Raw genomic sequence first — 26,937 nt, 5'->3', positions numbered from 1 at the left:
ACTTTTTTATTGCAAATTCGGATTCAGCGTCGAAAAATACATAAGAATATATAGGTCTGGTCAATTGCACAGACACTTTTGTTTTTTTTGTGGGCCTGTGTTCTTTATTCCTGAAAAAATTACTAACATAAGCTCGTTGTGTAACATAGTTGTTGAAGATAAGAGTTATAGAAAATAACTATTTTATTTAAAATTGCACATTATTTTGATAAAAAATTGATTTAAGCAAATAATTCAGTGCGTCAATTCGTTGCAGATAAAAATAATTTTCTACTAAAATCGTATAGTTTCATCATTATAATGGTATTTATCAAGAAAAAATGGGCATTAATTGGGCAACATTTTTCATGTTACTCAAATCTGTTTTAAATGATCCTAATTGAAAACGAGCTTATTTAAGTAATTTATTTATAGATAAAGAATAAGATTTTTTAAATGGAACAGAAAAATGAAATTCTGAAATTGAATCAGAGTCTTCTCAGAAATTCAACACAGATCATTTATACAAAAAAAACTTCCATTTCTGTTCAGAATTACAGATTGTGAACTCACATGAAATGAAATTAGCAGATCCGTTACAGATCTAGGGAAAGGATGAGATGGAAAGTAAGTGAAGTGAGGGAGTGGAAGTAGGAGGAGTGATGGGTGAAGGTCTGGTAGGTAGATGAAGTATAAGGAGAGAAAGGACGGGGCAGCAAGGATAAATGAAAGGATGTATGGAAGGAGGGGAATAAAAGGTGAATGGCGGGGATCTAGATGAAGTGAGGGCAGAGGAAGGACGGGATGAAGAGTATAAGTAAGAGGGACTAGGGGAGTATAAGGAGTGATGTGTGGAGGACACAAAAATAGACTAAGTGTGGGGAGGGGAACGACGGGGTTGGGTAGATACGCGAGGGGCGATACAATAGTAGGGGAGTGATAGGTAAAGGACGGGTAAGTATCAAAAGTGAAGAGAGAGGGAGGATGGGATAGGAATGATAAGTAAGAGGAGGTAGATGAGTAGAGGGAGTGATGGGTGAAGAACGAGGAAGTAGAAGTGAGAGAAGGGGAAGCAGGAGAGTGACGGGTGAAGGAAGGGAAGTAGATAAAGTGCGGGAAGAAGAGGAAAGGAATAGAGAGGACAAGTAAGAAGGGTTAGAAGAGTATCAAAAGTGATGTGCAGAGGACAGGAAAGTAGATGAAGTATGGCGAGGAGAAGGAGGGGACAGTGGGGATACGTGAGGGAAAATAAAAAAGGAGGGGAGTGATAGGTGAAGAATGGAGAAGTAGCTGAAATGAGGGGAGAGAAAGGGTGGGATAGGAAGGGTCAGTAAGGGTAGGTAAGGAAGTAGGGAAGTGATAGGTGAAGCACAGGAAAGTAAGAGAAGTGCGGAGGGCGGAAGTAAGGAGAGCGTAAGTTGCGGAGGGAAAAGTAGGGGAAGGGATACGAAATGAAGGGAAGGATCAAGGGGAAGGAAAGAGTGAGAGGAGGGTAATTACAAGAGGAGAAAGGATATAGGCGGAAGAACCTGAAAGTATGGGGAGAAAGATTTAAACGACTTAATTAACCTTTTAATAGGCTACACAACCCCTTTTGACTATTTTTTTATGAATTTGACTAATTTTTTAAATTATGAAATTAGAAACGTTCTTTAACGAAAAAGTGAAAAGTTTGTCAGTCTTGTTGAAATGTGATGATGGCTCAGGAAGGCTGAATCCTGTTAGCTAGTGAATCCATCTCGTGAATTCTCTACATGGATTCTCCTTATCTTCGTCTTGCATACGTAACTGCTATAGTACGAACGGAAATTGCGAGTGAGATTTAATTAATTGAGCTCATTTATAGAGTTTCTTTTCCCACGTCAAATGTCACTTGTATTTGATAAACAAATTTTAAGGTTAGGAATGAATGACGCTTGCGAAAAATATTACAGAACAAAAATGAGTATCTTATTCATAATCAGGGTGACCGCAGATACAAAAATTAGAAATCAGGGAGAAATCAAGAATTTTGAAAAAAGATGCAAGTCAGGAAATTTCTGTAAGAAGCACTTTCAGTAACTTTCAAGAATTATCAGGGACGCCACACAGTCACCAGTAGTAACTTTTTTCCTAAATCACTTTTTTAAAGATAAAGTTACTATAGTCACTTTATTTATAGATAAAATCACACAAGTAAATTTTTAAAATGAAAAGATGACTATAGTCACTTCTATTTTAACCAATTAACCCTTTTCTCAACCACTATTGAATTAAGGTCTATACCTATGTTTGAAATTCCTTCGATTCGTTTCAAATATTTGAGAGCTATTTATATCAATTCAAAGGAGCTTTAAAGAGCTTTAGTTTAAAGGGATTTCAAACGATTTTAAAGAATTTGAAATATTCATGTTATCTTTAAAAATTCTAAGGAACTTTGAATATATTGAAATAATATAAAGTGATTGCAGAAGATATTTAAGATTGTAAGATATTTTTGAAACTTTCAATGTGTATTTAAAAACATTAAAAAGTTTTAAGGAATTTCAAAGGTTTCAAAGGATTGCAAATATTTTAGGATATTCAAAAAGACCCCAAGAGATTTTCTGTAAATTAAATTTTTTTAAAGCATTTCCAAAAATGTTAATGATCTCGAGGGACTTGAAAAAACTTATAGGGGATTTCAAAAAACTTGCTGGAATTTAGAAAGATATAGTACGATTTCATAGAAACGATAAGGGTTTAGGATATTTAAAAATATTTCAAGATATTTTATAAGATTTTTAAGGGTTCCAGGATTTGAAATATTTTTGAGTATTTTGAAACACCCCAAGGAATTTTTAATAGATTTAAATAATTTAAATGTATTTCAAAGGATTTGAAATATATTAAAATATTTTAAAAGATTCCAAGGAACTTTTAGAGTTCTAATAAGTTTCAAGGAAGTTCAAAAGATTGCAAAGGATTTCAAATGTTTTACGGTATTTTTTAACAGTCCAAGAAACTTTTAATCGATTTCAATAATTTAAACGAGCAATTTCAGAAGATTTCGAAGTATTTGCAATAATTCAGGGTATTTGGAAATATTTCAAGGAATTTTTAATAGGCTTTGAATAATTTAAAAGAATTTCACAGGATTTTCTAAACTTTCCAGTATTTAAAAAAATTTCAAGAAATTTCCAAGTGCTTTAAATTGTTTCAAGCGATTTTGAAAAATTTGAAAGAATTTTCAATAAAAGGATATTTCAATAGAGTTCAAGGAATTTTTAATAGATTTCAATAGTTTAAAAGGATTTCACGGGGTTTTCTACATTTTATGGTATTCTTAAACATTCCTTTAAATTTTCAAGAGCTTTAAATTGCTTCAAGCGATTTCGAAAGATTTCAAAGGATTTGCAATGGCAATTTTTATAGTGTTTTTAAAAATTCCAAGGAATTTCGAAGACCTTTCAGAAGTTACAAAGGATTTCAAAAATTTTTAAAGGATTTGCAATATTTTATGGTATTTTAAAAGATTTACGGAATTTTTAATATATTCCAATAATTGAGAAGGATTTCACAGTACTTTTTAGATTTTATGGGGTTTTAAAAAATTCCGAGGTGTTTTGAAGACCTTTTAGAAGTTTCGAAGGATTTCAAAAGATAACAGAAGATTCAAAACATTCTACAGCATTTAAAAATATTTCAAGGAAATTTTAATAGATTTTAATAATGGAATGGGATTTTAAGGATTTGAAATATCTGAGGGTATTTTAAAAGATTCCAACGGATTCTCAAGAGCGTTAAAAAGTTTTAAGTGATTCAAAACATTTCAAAGAATTTGCAATATTTTGAAGTATTTTGAAAGATTTCAAGGAATTTTAAATCTAATTCAATAATTTGATATGATTCGAAAATATTGGAAAGATTTTAGGGTATTCTTAAATTTTAATTGATTTTAGTAATTTAAGGTGATTTCAAAGGACATGAAATATTTTAGGTTATTTTGAAAGATTACAAGAAATTTTGAAAAGCTTTAAGAAGTTTCAAGGGATTACAAATGATTTCATAGCATCAAAAATTTGTAAAGGTTCCAAAGATTTGAAGATATTTGAAAGTTTATTTGCAAATCCTGTGAATTAATTCGCAATTCACCCTGAATTCTTATTAGTTTATCCTAAATTCTTTTGTATCCTTTTGAATCCTTTGGAATTGTCTTGAATTTTTTATATTCAACTGAATTCTTTTAAATGTATTCAATTCTACTCAATTCAATGGATTTTTAATATATACGTTTTTAATTTTTGCTGAATCAATCCTGAAGTCCTAAATTCACCTTAGACTCATATCAAACTTATTGATTACTAATTTGATGAGTTTCTTCAAATGCTTCTTTTTGTTAAAGTCCTCTAAATACACTCCCATTTTATTGAAATCAACTGAATTTTGTAGATTATTTCTCAAGTGACTAAAAGTCTCTCAAATATAACTTGTATTGCTTTGAAGTCTTATAAATTTATTCTGAATTCGTTAAAAGTCACTTGCAACTTTCATAAATTCCATTGAATTTTTTAGATTAAAAAAAATAGTCACATTATTAATGTACATTAGCCAAATTTTCGATTAAGAATTAATCACTTTTTTACTTTCTCGGTTTAAATAGGTCACTTTTTCAAGTAAATTAGGGTGTGGCAGGCAGCATTGAGGAATAATAAATGATACATTCATAAATTTTAATTTCTTTTGTATCATCTATAATAGAAAATGAAAAATTAGTCAGGGAGAAATCAAAAAATTTGGAAAATGAAATTTTACAGCTACAGGGATTACTTAATGCAATGCTGAATTATTTTCAGTTAGTAGCTTTGTAAGAAAAAATAATTTATGAACAAATAAATAAAAAATGAATCAATAAATATAAATATATATTTTTAAACTTACCCTTCTTTTACTTTTTATATTGTCCAGTTGTCTTTGTGTCGCCTCCCCGATGCTTTGCGAACCCCATAATTCTAAGCCGACCCTCGCGTATGTGTATGTCATCGAACCAATTGGCAGAAAATACGTCAAAATCATAAAAAATACGCTGTATCTGTAACAGAAATATTTTTTTACATAAAAATATGTTAACATAGGGTTATGATTTCGTCATTATAACTCGAGGAAAGAGAGGTAACATTTTATAAAATTTTATAATTGAAAAAATTAATTATACAATAAGAGGGCAGGGTGAAGTAAAAAATTATTCTTTTTAAAATTGGTTTTTGAATTATGTGTAAAAGTTGAGTTATCCTTTCAGGATGAACAGTGGTATAAAATAATATAGATAACACTTTTGGCCACCACTAAGGGGATTGAACCTTTGCAAAGTTAAACAATTTTTTTACTATGGATTGAAAATGTAATAATATAAAAACATATTTTAGAAAAAATAATCTTTTATGAAGTTACTCTTTTTTCAAATACCAATAAAAATAACCTTATTTGTATTTTTTCAATAGTATACTTATTTACATTATTTTTCAGAGTATTTTTAATGAAAATAGTTCTGTTGGATTCGAAAAAGCACCCTACTATAGTATTTTGTTGAAATTGAAAAAAATGATTACATGAAAATACTCATAAAAATAAAAATTAGCAGCACTAGAAGTTGTATTTTTTGAAATTTAGATAAGTAACGATAAGTTTCTGTCAAAAAAAAAAAAAAAAAACGAAAACAGATCTTGGAGATATTTTTCTTTAATTTGAAATAAGTTTGCCATTAAGAAAATCCGGAAAAAAAGTAAAAAATGTGATTATAGCAAAAAATCAGATTACTAAAGATTAGGTGACAATAATGAGTGGTGGGGGAGGGGCGTGTTGTTACCTTAGTCTTTTTTACAAATTAATTAATTAATTTTAATTATATCATTTATTTAATTTAATTTAATTAATTAATTACGTTAACCTTTCAGAAAAGCTTTACGTAATATACGGTCAAACCCTGATAAAATTTGCTTTGATCCCACTTACATTTCCGATAGTAGAACAATTCTTCTTTTGACAAGCGACCTCCTTTTTAAAATTTATAAAGAATAATCGAGATAAAGTTTCCATCGACGTTTTCAGTCTCACGTTAATTCTTTTTATAATTGCAAAAAGTAGGAGCGACGTTCATTATTTCTTAATTTGACAATAATTAACCTGATTTATAGACAAATTATTAAAAGATTTCCCTTCATTCTGCGAAATCAATTCATTTTTATTTTAGGGAAAACCGGGGCGAGATGTGCATTGTTATCGTTCGCAGTGTAATATTTTCAATCTATTGTAGATTTTGGAAAATGCAAGTGATTTTATATAACCTCTATCATAATAATTCCGATATATTTTTAATGAATACCTTTATCAAAACCTGCTGTTCAATTAACATGTATTTAAAATTTGGTATTGATAATATATTCTTACAACTTTTTGAAAGTAATTTGTAATTTATTTTTATAAAATTCATACCTGAACACCCATAATTCTAGGCTGAATACACATATTTATTTTTATCCAAAATTGAAAGAAACAATTTTAAATATAAATTTTAGAAGCCTTTTGCAAATTGTCCGTATTCATGAAATTCCGCCTTTAATATACTGTAAAAACTCTAAAAATAAAATTTATAAATAAAATCAATTGCAGCTTTTTTGCACTAGAATTACATGACAAAACATATTTTACCGTACCTATTTTCAAAAATTGCTATTCTGAAAAAAATATCAACAAAACTCACGTGTTCAGGCCTCTGGATTACTTTAAATATAAAAATAATATTGTTTGTGTTACAAATTTAAAAAAAAAACAGTAAAACATTTCTTCAAGTTTTAAGAATGAATTTCAATGTTTATTTAAAATTTTATCATTTAGTCGTTCCCCTTTTTCAATTCTATTATTTTATTTCAAATTGAATAAAATTATTGAAAATTCAACAAATTTGTTATAAATGTAAGAAAAGAATATATTTTATTCGAAAAATTCGTCTTTTTGATTTGATAATTCGACTCTTTCTGAAGAAATATCGTTTTTTTTTTGTTTAAAAATGTTACTGCCTGGTTCGAAATGAATCTGTTTCGGTTGAAAATTCACATTTTCGGGATGAAAATGGAACTTTCTTGTGTCAAAATTTTCTATATTTAGCTATAAATTAGAACGATTTGTTTGAAATTATGTACTTTGTTGCAAATTTATCTTTGTCCAAGTATTCAAGTGGCTGGTTCTAGATTAATTTTTTGCTGAAAATTTATATTGTTAGGTTGAAAATTTAACTGTTTTTAAGAAAATTTATCTTTTTATCATGAAACTTCAACAATTTAATATAATATTACACTATTTGGTACAACATTAATGTTTTGTTGTTGAAAATCAACTTTTTTATTGAAAACTAATTCTTCTTAATGAAAACTACACTACTTCTTTGTTTAAAATAAATCTTTTTTTAGTTAAAATATTAAAGTATTTAGTGAAATATTTTTTGAAGCCAAGCAAAAATGTTATCTAAAGATTAATCAAATATAATTTAGACTAAGTTCATATTCATTGTTCAAAATATTTAGTTGAAAATTTATGCAGTCTGTTAAAAATTCGTATTCTTTTGTAGAAAATTGATCTTCTTGCGGTTTGAATATTTGTCCTGTTTGTAGAAATTTCACCTTGTTTTGTGAAAGCTGCATCTTTCTGATAAAAATTAATCTGTGTCGGTTACAAATTAACTTATTGTTAATAATGAACATTTTTGGGTTTAAAATTCAATTGCTTTTTAGAAAAATTCATGTTTTTAGCACAAAAATCATCCGCTTGGTAGAAAATTTAAATATTTGGTTAAAAAAATTATTTTTTCTGTTGAAAAATCGTATTTTTTTGCAGAAAAAGAATTTTTTTGGTTAAAACTGCAACTGTTTGATTGAAAATCAATATTTTTTAGTTAAGGACTCAATACTTTATTGAAAATTAATCTTTGTTGTTTAAATATAGCTGATTATTTTGGATTAAAACAGGTTTTTATTGAAATATAAACTCTTCTGTTGAATGTTGAACTACTGTCTCAAAAATGAATTTTTTTATTTGAAGATTTATAATTTCAGTTAAATACGGTTTTTTTGTTTTGTTTCAAATTAATTTTTTTTCAGAAAATTTAAATTCAATAAGTTGGTTGTAAGATAAATTTTTCTTTGGAAAATTTATATTCTCGGGTTGAAAGTTCAACTGCTTTAAATAAATTTGGTCTTTTTGGCTTGAAAATTTTACAGTTTAGTACAAATTTCAACGGTTTTGTAAGAAAATTAGTTTCTTTTTGTTACAAATTAATTCCTCTCATTAGAAATTATAATAGTTTAGTTTTGTTACGTATTTTGTTGAAACTTCGTCTTTTTAGTAGAAAATTAATTTGCAGGGTTGCAAATTCATCTTTCTTGTTGAAGATTGATCTATTTGATTAAAAGTTCAACTGCTTGGTAGAAAACTCACTTTTTTGGCTTTGAAAGATTTTGGATGAATTTTTTTTATTGACTGAAAACTTTTTAGGGGATCAGTCCCTAATCAGCTTTTTTCCATTTTCCGGTATGTTGTGATTCTTTGAGATGGCGGACATATTATTTTAACAATTGGCGTAGAGATTCAAAAATATTTTAAAAATAAATGTGAAGGAATAGTGACACATGCAGATAATTGTAAAAAAGTAGTGTCCTTATTTTCGTTTTTTTCGAAAGAGTTAGTCCAAAACATACATATTTTGAAACAAAATTCACTGTCTCATTTCACTCCATATGTAATAAAATGTATAAAACGAAGCAAGTATGTGTAGTTAAGTTCAAGAGGAAAATGGAGTTTCAGACAATCAGACTCAAGGTATTTCAATTTCTATGAAAATTCTGTGGAGTTTGTTTTGCAGAGAGAAATACTTCAGATGACTCTATGCGAATAAAAGTAAATTCACATTTCATTCTGCTTTCTTATTGCAAAAGTAAGACTTGAAGCAAAGTACAGAATTACGCCAGTGACCTGCTTTGCACGCATGCATGGGCCACAGTAGTAACAGCTGTTTACGTCAGACAGTAAGGGTAGTCACGAGAGGTGAAACAGAAAAGTGCAATTACTATTGTATTCCTAAAGTCATAATGAAGATTAAATTACTCGACGGTAAAAAAATATATACAAAAAATAATTATGTGAGCCAAAATGTTGTAGTTATTAAATTATATGTTGCTAGCATTGACGCCGATACGTTCTGAACCACTCTCTTTTTCCAACAACTAGTTTTTGGAAAATCAACTACCAAAGAGTGACGCCCAAGTTCGCCTATTTTTTGGACCTCCTTAGCAACCTGTTGAAAAAATACAAAAATATGTTACAGGTATCAAGTTACCCCTATTTAGGGGTTGAGAAGACCCCAGAAAAATTGAAAAATAGAAAATACCACTAATTATACAATCATTTTTTACATCAACCTCTTATCAATGAAGAAAATACGTGCTTTTACTTTTATAAGGTTTATTTTGTAGAAAAAATACAATGAAAAATGATTTTATGATTAGTGCTATTTCCTATTTTTTATTTTTTGGTGGTCTTATAAACCCCTAAATAGGGGTAATTTTTTGAAATTGATAAAAACCGAAAAACAATGCTCGCTTTGGGTTTTAAGGACGAATAATTTGATACATACAAAATATTTTTCGATTTTTCATCCGGTCGCTAGCGAGGTCCAAAAAATAACGACGTTGAAGTTTGCCACAGATATGGATTTCAAAGTTGTGTAATTAAAATAAAAAAACGAAGAGTCACATTGAAAAAGTAAAAACACCTGTGGACTCGTCTCGGAAATATCTCGATGCGCATTTTTTGTTTTTTTGTTTAAACAATTTTTTAAACAATTACGCTATTTGTTATTTTTCTGCAATTGTTATAAACCAAGTATGCATCCGATCGAAAAACCAAGTGCACCAGTGCATTCCTCTCGAAAAAATCTAGATGTGCATTTCTTGTTTTTTTGTTTAAACAATTTTCTAAACAATTACGCGATTTGTTATTTTTCTGCAATTGTTATAAAATATTAATCTTCTTGGCAACTAATTCGTCTTGTTGATTGAAATTTCTTTTCTTCAATTAAAAATGATTTTTTTTAATAGAACAATAGTTTTTGATTGAAATGTAATTTTTTATACTGTAAATGTAACTGTTTAATGTTTTATCAGATATTTATATTTTTTGATAGAAATTCATTCATTTGATCAAAATTTTATCTTTTGTGTTGAAAATCCAAGTATTTAGTTAAAAAAAAATATTTTTTTGGTTGAAGATTCATTATAAAAACAAAAGATCAATTTCTTTGTTAGAAGAAAGTTTTAGTAGGCACAGACATGTGACATTCTTTGTGACAGTCCTTTAACTGAAACTGAAATTCGTATTATTTTAAAGGAAGATTATTTTTAGTTGACGATTTCCCTATGCATCCTTTTCTCATCCATACCACATAAATTTTCAAGTAATTTTAATAATTTTTTGTTTCATGCAAAAAAATTAGAAATATATATTGCACTTTTGCGTTCTAGTTAGAACTGTTCCTACACTGTTTTGTTCTTCAAAAAATTTGTTGTACACAATTATATTGATCAGATTTTTCCTGCACAAAACTTTTCCTACACAGAATTTAATACTATTATATTTATTTTACACTAAATTATTCTATACACAAGATTTCCTACACAGAATTAAATAGTAATATTTTATTATCAAGATAGTCTTTAAAAATTGTTACTTAAAAATATAATGTCCAATATTTTTCTGCACAAAATATATTCTGCATAACATATTAAAGAGTACATAAAATATTCTTTACAAAAAGTAGATCCTACACAAGATGAAATGATTTTAGTTCTGATTTAAATCTTGTTACTGTTATATAGCAAATATTCAGAGTGAAGATAAACAGGCATGTTGTACATACAAGAACTAAGAGCAACACTATTCCTACATAATTAAAAACATGTTTTATGTAGGAAAAGTTTCATACTTAATGCTTGTGTGTAGAATATTCATGTGTGCGTTAACTCAGAATATTTGCTATGTTGCAGAAACAAGATTTCAATTAAAACTATATTTATTTCATCTTGTGTGGGATCTACTTTTTGTAAAAAATATTGTATGTACTTTTTTGAATAAGTTATGTAGAGACTATCTTGAGAATAAAATGTGACTATTTTATTCTGCATAGAAAATATTTTGTTAAGGAAAAAAATAAAAGTATCAAGCAATATTAAATTTTGTGCATGAAATATTCTGTGTAGAATAAATTTTGTGAAAGAAAAATATAAGCGTATTAAATTCTGTGTAGGAAATATTTTGTTTAGACAATATTTTGTGTGGGAAAAAAATAAAACTATTAGGCAATATTACATTCTGTGTAGAAAATGATCTGTGTAGAAAAAGTTTTTTCCTAGAAAAAGTCTTATGTAGGAGAAATATAATCAGTGTACTCGTGTACAATATAATTTGTGTAGGCAAAAATTGTGTAGGAACGGGACAAACAAAGCTTTCACATTTCAAAATTGTTGTTCTTTTTTGTAGAAATTAACTATCTTGGTAAAAAATTTATCTTTTTGGTTAAAAATATAAATATTCAATATAAAGAATCACTTGGTAAAAAATTTATATTACAAATGTAACTCTTTCGTTGGGAACTCATTTTATTAATTGAAATTTTACTATTAAATCTTTGGTGAGCAAATCATCTTTTTCTCTTAAAAATTCATCTCTTTGTTTTAAAATTGAGACATTGGGATTGAAGATTCATTATTTTAGTTGCAAATCCTTTATTTTGCTTGATTTTGGATTATTTTAATTAAAAATTTATCTTTTTTTTGACATTACTTTGATTAGCTGAAAATTTAACTATTCAATTTCATTATCTTTTTGTTTCAAAATTAATCTTCTTGCTTCAAATTCCCTATTTTTGGTTTAAAATTAAACTATTCCAGTAAAAAGTTAAACTATTTTGTGAAAATTGAATTTGTTTAGTTTATAATGGATCTATTCCAGTTAAATAATACAGAGTTACAAATTCATCTCTTTGGTCAAAAATTCACTTATTCTAGTTAAATATTTCGTCATTTAAGTTAAAAAATAACCTAATAGCTTGGAAATTCAATTATTCCAGTTAAAAATTCATTATTTTAGTTAAAAATGCATTAATTTGTTAAAAAAAGTAACATTTGTTAGTAAAATTGCTTTCTTTTAAATACAAATGTAACTCTTTCATTTGCATATTTCATTACTTTTGGTTGAAATTTTAACTCTGGTTAAACATTAATTTGATTAACTGAAAATTAAACTATTCAATTTTTGGTTGACAATGTATCTCCTTTAGTTGAAATGGACTATAATTTAGTTTAAAAACAGAATAGATTTAAATTTTAAGTTTTCGAAATTAGAGTAATTTACAGACAAAATGTACAACAAGTTCAATGCGGAAGTAGTAACAATGGATCTTAAGTATACACGCCCAATCGTCTGAGGCGCTGAAAGGTAACAAAAAGACAGGTAACTCATCGGGCGCCTGGGGGAGGGGGAACGTCTAATTCCCATGCTAGGTAGCCCAAATTTTTATTATCTAATTCGTATTATATTATTTATGACTACCCAGCAGTCTATATACACTTTACAATTCTCAAAATCTATCCAATGTTTATATTTTTCTAATATTCTGAAATATATCTATTGTGATTGAAGATCCTTTCGGATATATATTGGGATACATCTTGCCAGACTGTTTGACAGGTGGTTTTTCCACTCATTAACCATAAGAATAGAATGATAATAATTTATGGATTTACAGCAAACACAGTCCCCTTTTGAATATTAAAGGTGACCTTACTTAAAGAAATACATGCCAATTATCTGTCCAATGAGTATATGATTATAACAATTGTAGAAAAATAACAAATAGCGTAATTGTTTAAAAAATTGTTTAAACAAAAAAAAAAAATGCACATCGAGATTTTTCCGAGACGAATTGAGAGGTGTTTTTACTTTTTCGACGTGATGAATAATTTAAACAAGAAAGATATTTTTCAATAAAGAAACATGAATTTTCAACTAAAAAATATAAGATTTTACCCAGAAATGGAATCGCTAAATTTTCTGTGTAAAAAATAATTTCCAACAAAAAATTCGGATATTCAAGAAGTAGAATTTAACCACAAAAGGCTCAGTTTTAACAAAGTAGACGAATTAAAAAAAAAACTTTAAATAAAATAGTTACATTTTTTACCAAATATCTGAATTATTAACAGGGGAAAGAGTGTGAAGTCTAAAATATGCATTATTTGAGTATTTATTAAGTTATTATTTAACTGTAGGTATTCTTACAGGGTCACTTTTCGCAAAAATAGAAATATCGTTAAAATTATTATCAGAAAAAGTACAAAACAATGTTCTCAAATGAAGAAAAAAAATATCTATAGAAATTAATTAACAATATTCACATAGTGGTGTCCACAAAAAAAAATTCATTACTCATTTTTCAATTAACGTTTATGTCCAATTCCATTTCATCTCGTACATGTGGACGTTCCCTTAGGACCAAGCGGGATTTTTTATAAAACTGTAAAATTTTCGGTTGGGTAAAAATCCGAAAATTTCTCATATTTTTTTTTGTTCAAATTTACTACAGCACACAATGAGCAGTTTGAATTTCTAAATTTTAATATCAAATTTGAAATCAGCGACTGAAAATACCTACATATATAAAATCAATTTTGTTTAAATCGATAAATTTTGGTGTTTGGACCACCGAAGCTTTACACTTTATTACTTTGAGGCAATTTTGTCCAGCTTTTGCATAGTAAGTTTCATAAAACGCTAAATTTACAGCTTTTTAGAACGAACAGGGAAGTTAAAAAAATTAATTTGGGGTTGGGAAAGAATTACAACTTTCCTAAGTTTGCCACAAATTTACTACAAATTTACCATCGAACTTTAGTTTATTACATCGATGTCTATTTTTTAAAGCTGTTGAGACGGGGTGCACAAAAAATGCGAAATCTATGATGCACTGTAGCTTACCAAAGACAGACGATAATTCAGTTTTCAGGTTTTAAAAATGCACTTTGAAGATTTTCTACTTCCCAGGCGGAGTTTCGCGGTGGCAGTATGGGGGGGGGGGGGTATTTGGTTTCTATCGCAAAAAGTCTGGTAACTGCTAAAAAATGAGAGTAAAGTGCCGTAGCAACAACGCGACATGCGCTGGAAGCCTACTGCCAGCTGCTGGCGCTAAGCTCAAACGTACTTGTTGGTACTGCGGAAATGCACTCTCGGTAAAAGTCGCATCTGTTTTGGCGGGAATTTTAAATTAGAATGAAAAATGCAATCTGTCATTTTCTCTTTTTAAATTGTTTATTGACAAATCATAATGATTGGCGAATGTAACAGCATCAATGCAATTCGAAAGAAAAATAAATTTCTCGGTCTCGGAATAGGAAAAGTCCGGCAAGTGATTGAAGAATGCGCTGCTGTGAACTCGCTGCTAATCGTTAATAATTTTGCAAATTCATTTAAAATTATTTATTGAAGTATTTACATATCTGGTTGTTTTGTAAAATACAAAAAACATATGGAAATGGCGCATTACGTAGAATCGTATAAATAAGATAAATATTTTAAACCTTGTTCTCGCTGTATAGAACAGGTTTATGAGTGTGCCTTTATGAGGGCGTTTTAGATTCTGGGAATGCAAGTAATATTAGTGTTGAGTACAATACTTACCGTATTTATACGATTCTACGTTATGCACCATTTCCGATTGTTATCAGCGAGTTTACAGCGGCATCCTTTTATCATTTGCCATACTTTTCCCATTCCGAGGCCAAGTTCTTTATTCTAAGGAGAACTTTATTGCTCATTAAAATTCCAGTTAGCATTCTCCAATAATTTGGAATTGTTAGCAAACAATTAAATAAAGAAAAGCACAAAATACATTTTTCCTTTTTAATAAAATTCCCGCCAAGACACCTCACGTCGTTGCTACACCACTTTACTCTCATTTTTTAGCATTTACTGAATTTTTTTTCGAAAAAAACATTGAAGAAAGTGAATCTTTAAAACCTCAAAATGAATTTATCGTCGGTCGTCAATAAGTTTTGAGTGCTTCATAGATTTCGCCATTTTTGTTCACCCATTTGTAACAGGCTTAATAGAAGTATTTGAATGATTGCTTGCCTAAATTTGGGTGATTTTGGTTCTTATAAAAACTTATTTAGGTCTCAAAAATTTGCTAATCGAATTTTCGAATCTGAAATGTTGTTTATTTCAATTTAAACAAATCAACATAGAATACCGAGCACATTAAATTATTTAAAACAGACTGTATTTAAAAATCTACAAATAAAATAATGTTATTTTATTTATTGTTATATACAAAATTTCTAAAATTGTGGTTTGAAAGGGTACTGAAATTCGAAAACTGAAATATTAAAATTAAAAATCGAAAATGTTTTACTGTTAAGATGGATCTCTTTGAAAAAACTTAAAAAAATAATAAAATAAATCTTTAGTTTTAGCTTCTCAACCCTACAACTGTTTTTTAATTTGGAAATAAGTAGAATTTTAAGTGCTTCCTATTCTTTAGAGTAAGTTTAATAAATGAAGAGCAGGTGGACAATAAAGACATTTATATTTCACTTATGCGACAGAACTTATAAGCTATACCAACTTCAGTTCTTGTTTTAGTTTACTTGCATTACAAATGCAAAGGAGGAAACATTTAAAGTTTCCACGCATGTTACAAAACTTTATAAAACTTCGTGTCACTCAATAATAATGTTAAAGGAAAACGTCTGCAGAAGAATTTTTATTCGCAAATTGTATACTGCATAAAAATCTGTAAAACTGTATAACGATAAAGATGTTTAATCTATATCGTATATTTTTTAATAAAAATGAAATTTATTGTATATTATGCAACCAATTTTTGTATTTATGAAATATGCAAGATTCAGGGTGGTCGCTCAAAATTCAGAAAAAAATCCCCGCTGTTTCTCGGTCCTTCAGTCAAAAATTAAGTTTTTCTCACATGACTTTCAAGCGTTTATAATAATTATCCAATAGGACTTCCGTTTCCGGCATGAAAGTGTAAAGTAGTGGGAATTGTTGATGCTGAGTTTTTCTGATATTGTGGTGAAATTTAATGTGAGTGGATGGTGGAAGTGTGTAGAAGGGTGTGGATGTGAAAGATTAATTGAGGGATTGTGAGACTGAAAAGCGGAGGTAGATATTTTGGACGATTGAGACAGATTTGTGTGGAAGTTTGTTTGGAGATTGTGACAGGTTGGGAGGGCTGAGTTGATCGGATTGGCAGTAGCAGGGTTGGGTAACGACAAAGAAAGGCGAGACAGGTACCAGACAGCGAAGGTAGATAGAGACAGGGAAGTATAGAAGGCGGGAAAGTTTGAATTTGATTAATGGCTAGCAGAGCAAGTATCTCCGCGGAAGAAACAGACTTAGAGCAGGAAGGATTCAGTACGCCGAAAGAGGATATCATGGAAAGGAAGGCAAGGGGGAAATATAAGAAAACTATAGAAAAGGAGAGATTAAGAGCAAAAAGCGTAGGTTCAAAAGAAGCATTTATCAAAAGGAAGAGAGGGGAGAGGGAAAGCAGTGAAGAGAAGGAAGATATCGGTGCGAGCATAAAATATCAGAAAATGTTTACATCGCCGCCGGAAAAGCAGAGTTTGGTAGGAAAGAGTGATATTAGTAAGGGGGCTGACGGTAGCAGAGATGAAAGTGAAGTTTCGATGAAAGAGGAAAGACTAAAGGAAATTCAAGAAGTGATGATAGAGGTAATGGGGATTTATGAAGAAAAGCAGGAGAAAAGAGGAGAGGAATTAAAGACGGAAATTAGGCGGGAAATGGCTGAAGTTAAGAAAGAAATAAAAAAATGGGAAGAAATCAGGGGAAAATTAGAAAAGAGGATGCAGTCATTAGAGCAAAAACTAGAGAAGCAGGAAGTATAATAATAATAAAAAGGTAGAGGAGATGCAAGGTAGGATGAAGAAACTTGAAAACTCGAACGGAGACAGTGGTGGGGCGAGAGTGGGAATAAGGAGATAGAAAGGCTGAGAAATATAGAACAAAGAATAGAAAGGAAAGAGAGGGAAGAAAGAAAATTAAATATAGTGATAAAGAGTATAAGATTAGAGGGGAAGGTGATGGCAGGGAGGTGATGACAAAGAAGAGCTTATTATGTGGTATAAATTAAGGAAAATAGCGGAAGAGGAAAGAAAAAAGGGAGAGAAAACATGGGTTAAGTATGGGAGAATACAGATAGATGGAGTATGGTGGGATTGGGATGAAGAAAGGGAACAGATAGTAAAAAATGAGGTGCAAGGAAACTAGAAGAGGAACGAACGGGAGATAGGATAATAAGAAATAGTAAGAAGGAAAAAAATATGAGAAACGAAAGCAGGTAAAAATGGAAGATTTTTTACTGGAATATAGCAAGATTGGAGAGAAAGGATAGGAAGTTTATGAGAAATTTGACACAATGGGATGTAGTCATAATGATGGAGACGTGGCTAGACGAAAAGGGATGGGAAAGAGTAAGGGGAAGGTTACCAAGAGGTTACAAATGGTAAGTGCAAAATGCAAAGAGGAAGAATAAAAAGAGCAGAGCAATGGGAGGAATGGTGATGGGAGTAAGGAATGAATGTATAACAGGGAAAGATAAGAAAGACAGGAAAGAACAAAAAGAAGGATTAATAGTAGAAGAGGCAATGATGGGGGGAGAGAAGTGGAAGGCAGTGTGGATTTATGTGAACGGTGGGGATTTCAATGCGAGAGCAGGTAGCAGAGGAGGAAGGGAATGGGGAGAAGAGAGAGGAAGAAAATTCAAATATAAGGTACTAAATAGGGAGAGAAAAAAGTTGTTGTAGAATTTGGAGGAGTTGGGATAGTATATCTTAAACAGAAATATAGAAGGGGATGAAAAAAGAGAATATACATGCTCAGGAAGTGAAAGGGGAACGGTAATTGATTATGTGATAGTGGATGATGAGTTAAGAGAGAAGGTTAAGAAACTAGAGGTAGGTGAATATATTGATTCGGATCACTTTCCCTTAATAGTGACATTAGAGGGACAAAAAAGCAATAGCAATATGAGTAAAAGGAGAGCAAATGTAAAAAGTGTAGGGAAAGTGGATTGGTCAAGGTAAGGAAAAGAACAGTTTAGAGAAAAAATAAGAAATATCAAAATGGAAGAGGGAAATGTGAACGAGGAGATGGGAAAAATGATAAGAGAAATAAAAATAGGATTAGAGCGCACAAACAAAAATGAAGTTAGTAAAAAGGGGAATAGAAGTGGGTGGGATGAGGACTGCAAAGAGAAAAAAAGGAGGTCAGAAAGGATTTAAGTAAATGGAGAAAAGAAAAAAGTAATGGGGAAGAATATAGGAAAAAAAAGAAAGAGTATACTGAGTTGTGTTATCAAAAGAAAGAGAATAAAAGGTTTGAGGAAGAGGCGAAGAAGGCTAGGAAGGAAGAAGAGGTATAGAAGGTAGTTAATAGAAAAAAATAAAAAAAGAGTAAACCAAGATATTGAAATGATAAAATGGAAGAAATATTTTTTGGACTTGCTAGGAGGAGTAGAGAAAAAAGTTATGAAGCGAGGAAAATATGGTAGAGAAAGAGATGAGGACGACGACATTTTAAGGGAAGAAATAGTTAAGGTTTAAGAAATAATGAAGGATGGAAAGGCACCTGGTATAGATGAGATTCCAAATGAAGTATGGAAATATGGAGGGGAGGAACTAGAGGAATAGACATGGATAATATGTAATAGAGTATTGAGAGGAGAGGAGTGGCCAGAGTTATGGAAAGAAGGAGTAGTTATACCAATAGTAAGGGAAGGCAAGGGAGAGAAGATTAAAGATTATAGGGGGTGACGCTGATGCCAACACTGTATAAAGTATATGCAACTATTTTGTTGGAGAGATTGAAGATAGAAGTCGAAGAAAATATAGATAGAGTGACCGAATCAGATAGGGTTGAGAAAAGGAATGGGGGTGATGGACAACATATATGTTCTGAAGTATCTAGTAAATAAGAGAATTAAAAGGGAAAAAGGGGCAATGATAGAAATGTTCGTGGACTTAAAGGCGGCGTTTGATAAAAAGGGGTATACGAGAGGGATTAATAAAGAGAGTATCAGAAATTTTTAGAAAGACAAAAAGCAGGTTAAAGGTCGGAGAGCAAGTAGGAGATAGTTTCTGGTTGATGAGAGGTGTGAGACAAGGATGTCCTGTGAGCCTACTTTTATTTAATTTATTAATATCAGACTTAGAAGAAAAAATGAGGAGAAAGGGTTGGGGAGGAATTACGAAAGGAAAGGAAAAGATATATACACTGGCATACGCAGACGACATAGTGTTGATGGGAGTGGATGAAGAAGGGATGGAGGGATTAATTACAGGATTGGAGAAATACTTAGATCGAAAAAGCTGAATGTAAATGTGGAAAAGACAAAGATAATGAGGTTTAGAAAAGGAGGGGGAAGGAAAAAAGAATGGACAGGCAGATGGAAAGGAATAAAGTTACAATAAGTCAAAGAGTATAAATATTTGGGATGCATCTTGCAAACAAATGGAGATCATACAGCTCTTATAAGAGAATGGATAAAAAAAAGCAGCAGGGGCAATAAAACAGATATGGGGAATACGAAAAAGGTTAAAAAAAATTGGAGAAGGTGAATGTGGTTATTTGATACGCTGGTATGGCCGCTATTTGGGTATGGAGCAGAGATATGGGGATGGAAAGAAAGGAAAGATATTGAGAGTTGACAAGAAAGGTATATAAGGTGGACACTAGTAGCAGACTGGAGGATGCCAGGATATATGGGGAGAGAAGAAGCGCAGAGGGATAAGTTAAGTATTACAGCGGGAAAAAGGGGATGGAAATTTGAGACGAAGCTGAGAGAGGGAAAGGGAGGGGAGTTGGCGAGAAAGTGTTTGATGGGAGTAGAAGAGAGGAGAGGGAGGGCGATTGAATTATCGATATGGGAAGAAGAAAGGAGGGAGTTTTTTAATGATAGAGAAATAGAAGGCGGGACTGGAGTAAACTATGAAGAATTGTAAGAAAGGGAAAGAAAAAGGGAAAGACAATTAGTAGAAAGGTGAGGGCGATTGAGGAATCAAAATACAATAAATGGTATGAGATGATAAAAAAGGAAGGGGTGCCAAAGTATTTAGAAAAGGGATGGGCAGAGAGAAGGTGGACCAGAATAGCAAGATTTAGATTGGGAAACGAGGTAAGGGAGGGGATGTACTGGGAAAAAGAAGAGAAAAGAAAGTGTAGAATATGTGAGTGTGAGGAGGAAACATGGGAACATGTATGTGAAGGATGTAGGAGAGGAATGGAATATAAAGGAAGCTGGCAAGAAAATCTGGTTCCGATTCTAGGGGAAAATGGATTAGGAGAGGAATGGAGGAAGGATTTGGAGGGTGCTAGAGCAGCGACTCCCAAACTGCTACCCTGGGTAGGGTGGCTACCCGGCGGTAGGGGGATGCCGCCTCGGGCCGGGTAGCTCGGTAAGCTCCAAGGCAGGGTCCCCGCTGTGAGCATGGGACTATTTTTTTTTACCTAGAATGAATGCCGTTCATTGTTCTGAGATTCAGACCTGTTACAATAATTGAAGTTATGAAGATATGAAACAATTAAATTTAAATGAGCTGAATCAATTTCGTGATCTAATTTTAGAAATATGGAAAAAAAAGTTCATAAAAATCAATTAATATTTTCACTAAATTTGTCCAAGAAAATACATTACTGAACTACTTTGCAGCGTAACAAAAGTGCAATAACTTTTTAAGTTAGTAACCGATTTCTTTCTATCTTTTTCTAATGTTCTCGTCATGGACCAGAAAATCTAACGCTGCCTAGTAAAAATCGCTAATGAATATTTATCTAAATTTTCCATTTTTCCTGTTCGGCTCTAATTTTCTTATAATGGGAAGATCGAGCGCGACAGGCCAGCACATCCCCGCATCACAGCTGTCAAGTGCCCCCCCCCCCTTGGGTTTAAGTATTATGAAAAAATTTGAGGATGGCAGCCCTACCGCTCCCCAGAAAGACCGAAAAAAATTGGGAATCGCTGTGCTAGAGGAGTGAATGAGAGAGAATGAAAGAATGCACGTGAAAAAAGGTAAATGGAGGTATAAAAAGTGAAAGAAAAAGGAAACGGAAGTCGCTTAGATTAGAAGCGTAAAAATTGTGAGTAATGGTAAGGTAAAAGTTAAGTAGGCTAAGATGCTTTTGTGTTCTCCTGCTCTCTCTCTCTCTCTCTCGCTTGCACTCTCGCTTTCGTTCGATCACTAACTCGTATGCTAATAAGTCCTAAATTGTGTTATCGCAGGAAATAGAAATGAGAAACTAGATATAAGACTTTATGTAAATAGTTGTAAATAATTGAATATGTAGAAAGGATAAGACTGTAAAAAAATATAGATATAAACGGAAAGATGGTAAGGAATGGAAGTCATGTAACCCTTAGGTGGCTTTTCAAGAAAATTGGGGAATAATATAAAAATAAATTCTTTTAAATAACATTACTCTATGTACCATATTTCTAAGAATTCAAGTAGAAATAGATTGACTTTTCAATAGAATAGTGGAATTTTCATAAAAGAGGATACACTTTCAGCAAAAATGTTAAGTTTTCTAGCTATAAGGTCAAGTGTTTTAAAAAATATTTGTCTTTCAAACTTGAAATTATAAATTTCCAAAAAAAGTTATTTTCAACCAAAAAAGGTTATTTTTTTACAAATCAGTAGAAATGAAAAACAAATAGTATAACTTTTAAACAAGAGACGAATTTTGAGGAAAAATGTTGAAGTTTTAACCATACAGTTTCATTTTCGACCAAGAATCAACCAAGATGGGTGAATTTAAACCAAACAACATAATTTCCATTTCAAAAGATGAATATTCAATTCAAATCACAGAATTTTCTACAAAAAAGAAAGAAAATTCGACAAAACAGTTGAATTATAACCAAAAAGATTAATTTCAAAGAAAATAATTATAATTTTAAAAAAAAGAATGAAATTTTTAAACAAACGGTAGAATTTTTTAACGAAAAAAGATAATAAAAAGTCGAATGTTTCAGAAAACAGTTGACTGTTAAACCAGAAAAGAAGAATTTTTAACAAAAACGATAATTTTTAATCAAGAAATATGACTTTTCAACAAGATCGTGGAACTTTCAACTGAAAAAGATTACTTTTTTACAATATGTGTTGATTTTTAACAAAATAATGTAATTTTTAGCCAAATGTTTTCAAATAAAGGAGATGCAGAACAGGCCAAAAGTGATCAGCAATGACCAAAAATTTTTTGATGCCTGGAAAAACTGGGAAATTACAGTAAATTTATTTTTTGACCGGAGATTTTATCAATTTTTTGAGGAAAAAATCTGTCCAATTTTGATTTAAAACCTTTTTCTAAAATTAGTTAAATTTTTATTTTTTTAAATAATATCATTCAATATAGAATTCGAAAATCTTTCATTTAAAAAATTTTCAATTTTTAATTTTTAAGTGTACATTTTAATTTAAAGATTTTAAAAATGCATTTTTAAAGACTTAAACAAATTAAAAATTGAAAGCTTTAAAATCAAAGATTTTTTATTAAAAAAAAAACATTTTTGCTTGATAAAATGTAAACATAAATTAATTAATGATTTTTAAAAGTAAATTTCTACTTTAAAATTTAAAAAGTGAATAATAATAATTGACTTTACAAGCCTATTTGGATTCTGTTCAAAATTTTAGAATTTTCAGACTTTAACGTCAAAAATGAAACTGTTTCAAATGGAAATCTTATAAGTTAAACATATGTAAGCGCCAATTGAAACTTTATAAACTATTTCCAATTTTAAAATAACTTCATAATAATATATTCATGATTCAAAGCTTTTATTAAATTTCAAATATAATTTCAGTCTAAAATATTCCATTTACAAACCATTTAATTTGAAGTTTTTTAATTAAGAAGAACAATTACTTAATATTTAGAAATAGCTGACTGTTTTTTGAAATCAATAATTATAAATTGAATATTCAAAACTAAACAAAAAATTAATTAATCTAATTGAAAATTTGAAATAATTTCAAATAATTTACACGAAGTGTCTACGTGTACCGAAAAAATCCGGTTATTCGTACTTATATTTCGGTGCAAATAGTCTACGGCCTAATTTAAAATCAGATAGATTTTGGCAGATTTCGAACAAAAAGTTTAAAAGCTTTTCAAGGATATTGAAAGACTATGAAAGAATAAAAAACTTTTCCAAGAAAAATTACAAATAATTTTTTATTTGATAAAATTACTTTGAAGAGAATATTCAAAAAGATTTAGAAAGATTTACAAAATTATTAAAAATAAAGGTGGTAGATTTTAAGGATTTTTTTATTTGGCAGGATTTTAAAATAATTTAGGAAGAATTTTAAGAAAAATCTCAATCATTTTAAAGCATGTTTCGAATTTCTGAAAAAATTTGAAAAAATTTAAAACAACATGTAAATGTTTTAAGATTTTGAAATAAAATTTTGAAGCCCTTCAAGAATTTTTATACTTTTTAAAATAAAAATTATTTGCCTTTCTAATGTTTGTAGCCTAAAATTGAGTAAAATGATATTATTTAAACATTTTTTAAATTTTATTGATTAATTCTTCAATATAGGGCATTGAAAATAACGTGGATTTATATTTTTAGAACTGAAACTGAATCTTTAATCTTTGTAATTTAGAAAAGTATTCATTTTTAAGTTTGCAGATTAGCTATATTTAATTTAAAATTGTTTAGTTAAAAGGTGTTAGTAGCTTCCATTTTACACTTGTAAATTATCGAGCATTTAAATACAAATATTTTTTAATTAATTAACTTTTAAACTTTAGTTTAAAGAGTTTAAAATTTAAGAGTTCTACTTTAAGTGCTTTAATTTGCAGTGCAGTTTTTATTACTTCAAATAAAAATTTTTTTGGCTTTAGAGTTCGATTGTTTAAATTTCATTGAACGTGAAAATCAACTAACTGAAAATGCATTTTCAACCAAATAAATTTTCTGCTAAATAGTAGATTTTCTAACTAAAGGAAATGAAATCTTATGCAAAAGTATAGTTGTAGTATTTTCAATGAAAAAGAATCCACTTTAATTTAAAAAAGACAAATCTTCTACCAAAATATCAATTTTCTTCCGATAAGGACCGATTTTCTATCCAACAAGATGAATGTTCCACAAAACCGATAAGTTTTGAGACAAAATAGGTGAATTTTGTACCAAATTTGTGCTCTCTTTTGGTAAAATTATACGCTTATATCCCCAAAATGACTGGAAATGGGTCAAAGTTTTTATTCGAAGATCAAATGAAATTCGAATCACTTTTTTCAAAAAGCGTTTTTTCTGTTAATCTGCGAAGCATTTAGAGTATCCCTAATATTTTCTTACGCAGAAAAAAGTTATAGCTTTTTTAGTCAGTTTTATAAATTTTTAATTGAAATTCTCAGGGATTGCACTTTAGGGCGTCCTTTTACTGATGCAGACATCATAATTTGGAAATGTTTTTTTATATACCCCTATTGCATCCGAGCCTTAAATTATAACTTTAATATGCCAATTATTAGTAATAATTTATATAAATTGAGGTGAATTATGTAATTATTATGTTGAAGGTTTAAAAAAATTAATTGTTAAACAAAACATCAACTTTAAAATCTTAAATATAAAATGATCTTCGAGATTTTAACACGTATGGCTGGTAACAATTATGAGAAATTCCCGACTATTTTCCAGTGCTCAAAATTAAAGATTCGTTCCCGTTTTGTTTCGTAAAAGGTAAAATGTGAAAGATATTTTATTCGTCGGAAAGGCGGTAATTAATCAGAGAGAAAATGAAATGGTCGAAGCTACGTTAAAACTCAGATTTAAAGATTCCCATCTACTAAGCTTTGAGATCCGACTTGCATTTCAAGATCTTCGCTTCAAGAACTCAATTTAATTTACGCTAAGCCAATTCGAATCCATTACCACCAGAATGCTCGGTTTCCTCAGCTTCTTTTCACGATCCTATAAATTAAAATCATGATAATGAAATTGTGGCGAGCAGCTAAAATGGCTCATTTGAATCAACAATATGCTTTCATTAGGAATAATAAGTAAGTGGAAAATTACCATATTTTCAATCTACTAATTAGTAATCAATCTTGTTAATAGCTCATTTTATTTATTCTCATCTCCTCTATTTCTTCTTTGATGAAATTTTTTATTTTATTACTATACACTATATTCGATTGTTTTATTTTAGTTAAAAATACAATACCACTTTGATGAAATTTGATATTACCCGGAAATTCGATGAATGCACAGGCACAGTTTTTATAAATTCTCATTAAAAATTGTCGAGATAGAGAATACACGCTCGATTAGTCACGCACAATACGAAAGGAAAAATTATGTCTGCTCTTTCGATAGATAGTTGGCTACATGCAACGATACGCGACGCTCGCGATAAACTCGTTGTGTTACTTTCTATTATCTACTTTGATACATGTTGTATGTTAAAAAAAAGAGTAAAAATGCAATTATAACTCAATATGAAAAATCATACATTAAAATATAGATAAAGCGGAATTTAAGCCCGTTTATTGCCAAGAAACATGACCTTTTCTTGTTTTGAATAATACTATGTGTATGTCTGTCTGTATGTCTGTATGTATGCTTACCTGAATGTTGTAGCCACGCTGACTTTTGAAGGATTTGTCCAATCACGTCAGCCTTTGATATACTTCTTAAGTTTCCCAAAATGAAGGCTAAATTCGATAAGCAGATATTTCCAACTAAAATTTTTTTTTTAATTTGAAATTGTTTGTTAAAGTTTCTTATAGATAGGTAGAAGACTTGCAAATTATCTAAATAAAATCTTTGATTTCGATGAAAATGAGAAAAGTTATGTACTTTTGAAAATTTTAAAAATGTTCAGAAAAATAAAAAATAAATATTTGTCTAAAAGATTAGAGAATTTGATCTAAATTCATCAATACTATCGGCGAGAAAATTCGAGTCCTCTGGCTTTGACGTTGAATAAGTATGTAAAGAAAAAATGGTAGGTTAATGAAAGAGGTATCGTTTTAAAGGTGCAAATGTTGTACCTTAATGAGCCAAAAAGTAATATTAAAAAAAATTATTTCTAGCTTACAGATCTGAAAATACGATGAAAAGTGAGGAAATTTGATAGCTTTTAAAAACAGTGAAATTTGAAGCATAGTTTTGTATTGAAAAAATAATAGGAAAAATCTGAAAAAATTCATGGTGGTACATTAAACATTTCTGAACAGATTGCCGTCGAAAAATTTGCCACATATAAATAATTGTTTGTTTTTTGTGATTAAATATGCGAGCGCACTATCTTCAGTTATAATGAAGATAATGAAGTGATTTCAATTGGAGGTAGTTATTTGAAATATCTGTAACAATTTACAATTTGAAGGAAGTATGTGCTTGTTCCTACAAATTGTAAATCATTACAGATCGTTAAACAAACTACCTCCAATTTAAATCACTTCATTATCTTCATTAGAACTGAAGATAGTGCGGTCGCATATTTATTCACAAAAAATCAACAATTATTTATATGTGGCAAATTTTTCAACGGCAATCTGTTCAGAAATGTTTAATGTACTACCATAAATTTTTTCAGATTTTTCCTATTATTTTTTATATAAAAAACTATGCTTCAAAGTTCACTGTTTCTAAAAGCTATCACATTTCCTTACTTTTCATCAGATTTTCAGATCTGTAAGCTACAAATAATTTGTTAGAATATTAATTTTCGGCTCATTAAGGGCATGCGACACAGTGGAATTCCTACATTACCAACCTCTTTTTTCTATTGAACAAAATTTTTTTTGAACCATAGAACTTTTTTTGTAAATCAAATA

At 29.8% G+C, this 26,937-nt stretch overlaps 1 protein-coding gene across 1 annotated transcript in view; it reads right to left on the bottom strand.

The window, feature by feature from the left end:
* The window catches only part of LOC117170513 (tachykinin-like peptides receptor 99D), a 108,933-nt gene extending 83,529 nt beyond the window's left edge, over positions 1–25,404 (bottom strand). Inside the window, exons 1-2 of the mRNA XM_033357286.1 lie at positions 25,344–25,404; positions 4,879–5,029 (exon numbers count right to left, since the gene is read on the bottom strand). Coding sequence (XP_033213177.1) covers positions 4,879–5,013 — 135 coding nt within the window. The 5' untranslated portion in view covers positions 5,014–5,029; positions 25,344–25,404. The remainder of the gene's footprint in view (positions 1–4,878; positions 5,030–25,343) is intronic.
* Between the last annotated feature and the right edge of the window lie 1,533 nt (positions 25,405–26,937).

This window comes from Belonocnema kinseyi, chromosome 4 (genome assembly GCF_010883055.1).
Source record: "Belonocnema kinseyi isolate 2016_QV_RU_SX_M_011 chromosome 4, B_treatae_v1, whole genome shotgun sequence".
NCBI lineage: Eukaryota > Metazoa > Arthropoda > Insecta > Hymenoptera > Cynipidae > Belonocnema > Belonocnema kinseyi.
This window is presented reverse-complemented; position numbering and strand designations above follow the sequence as displayed.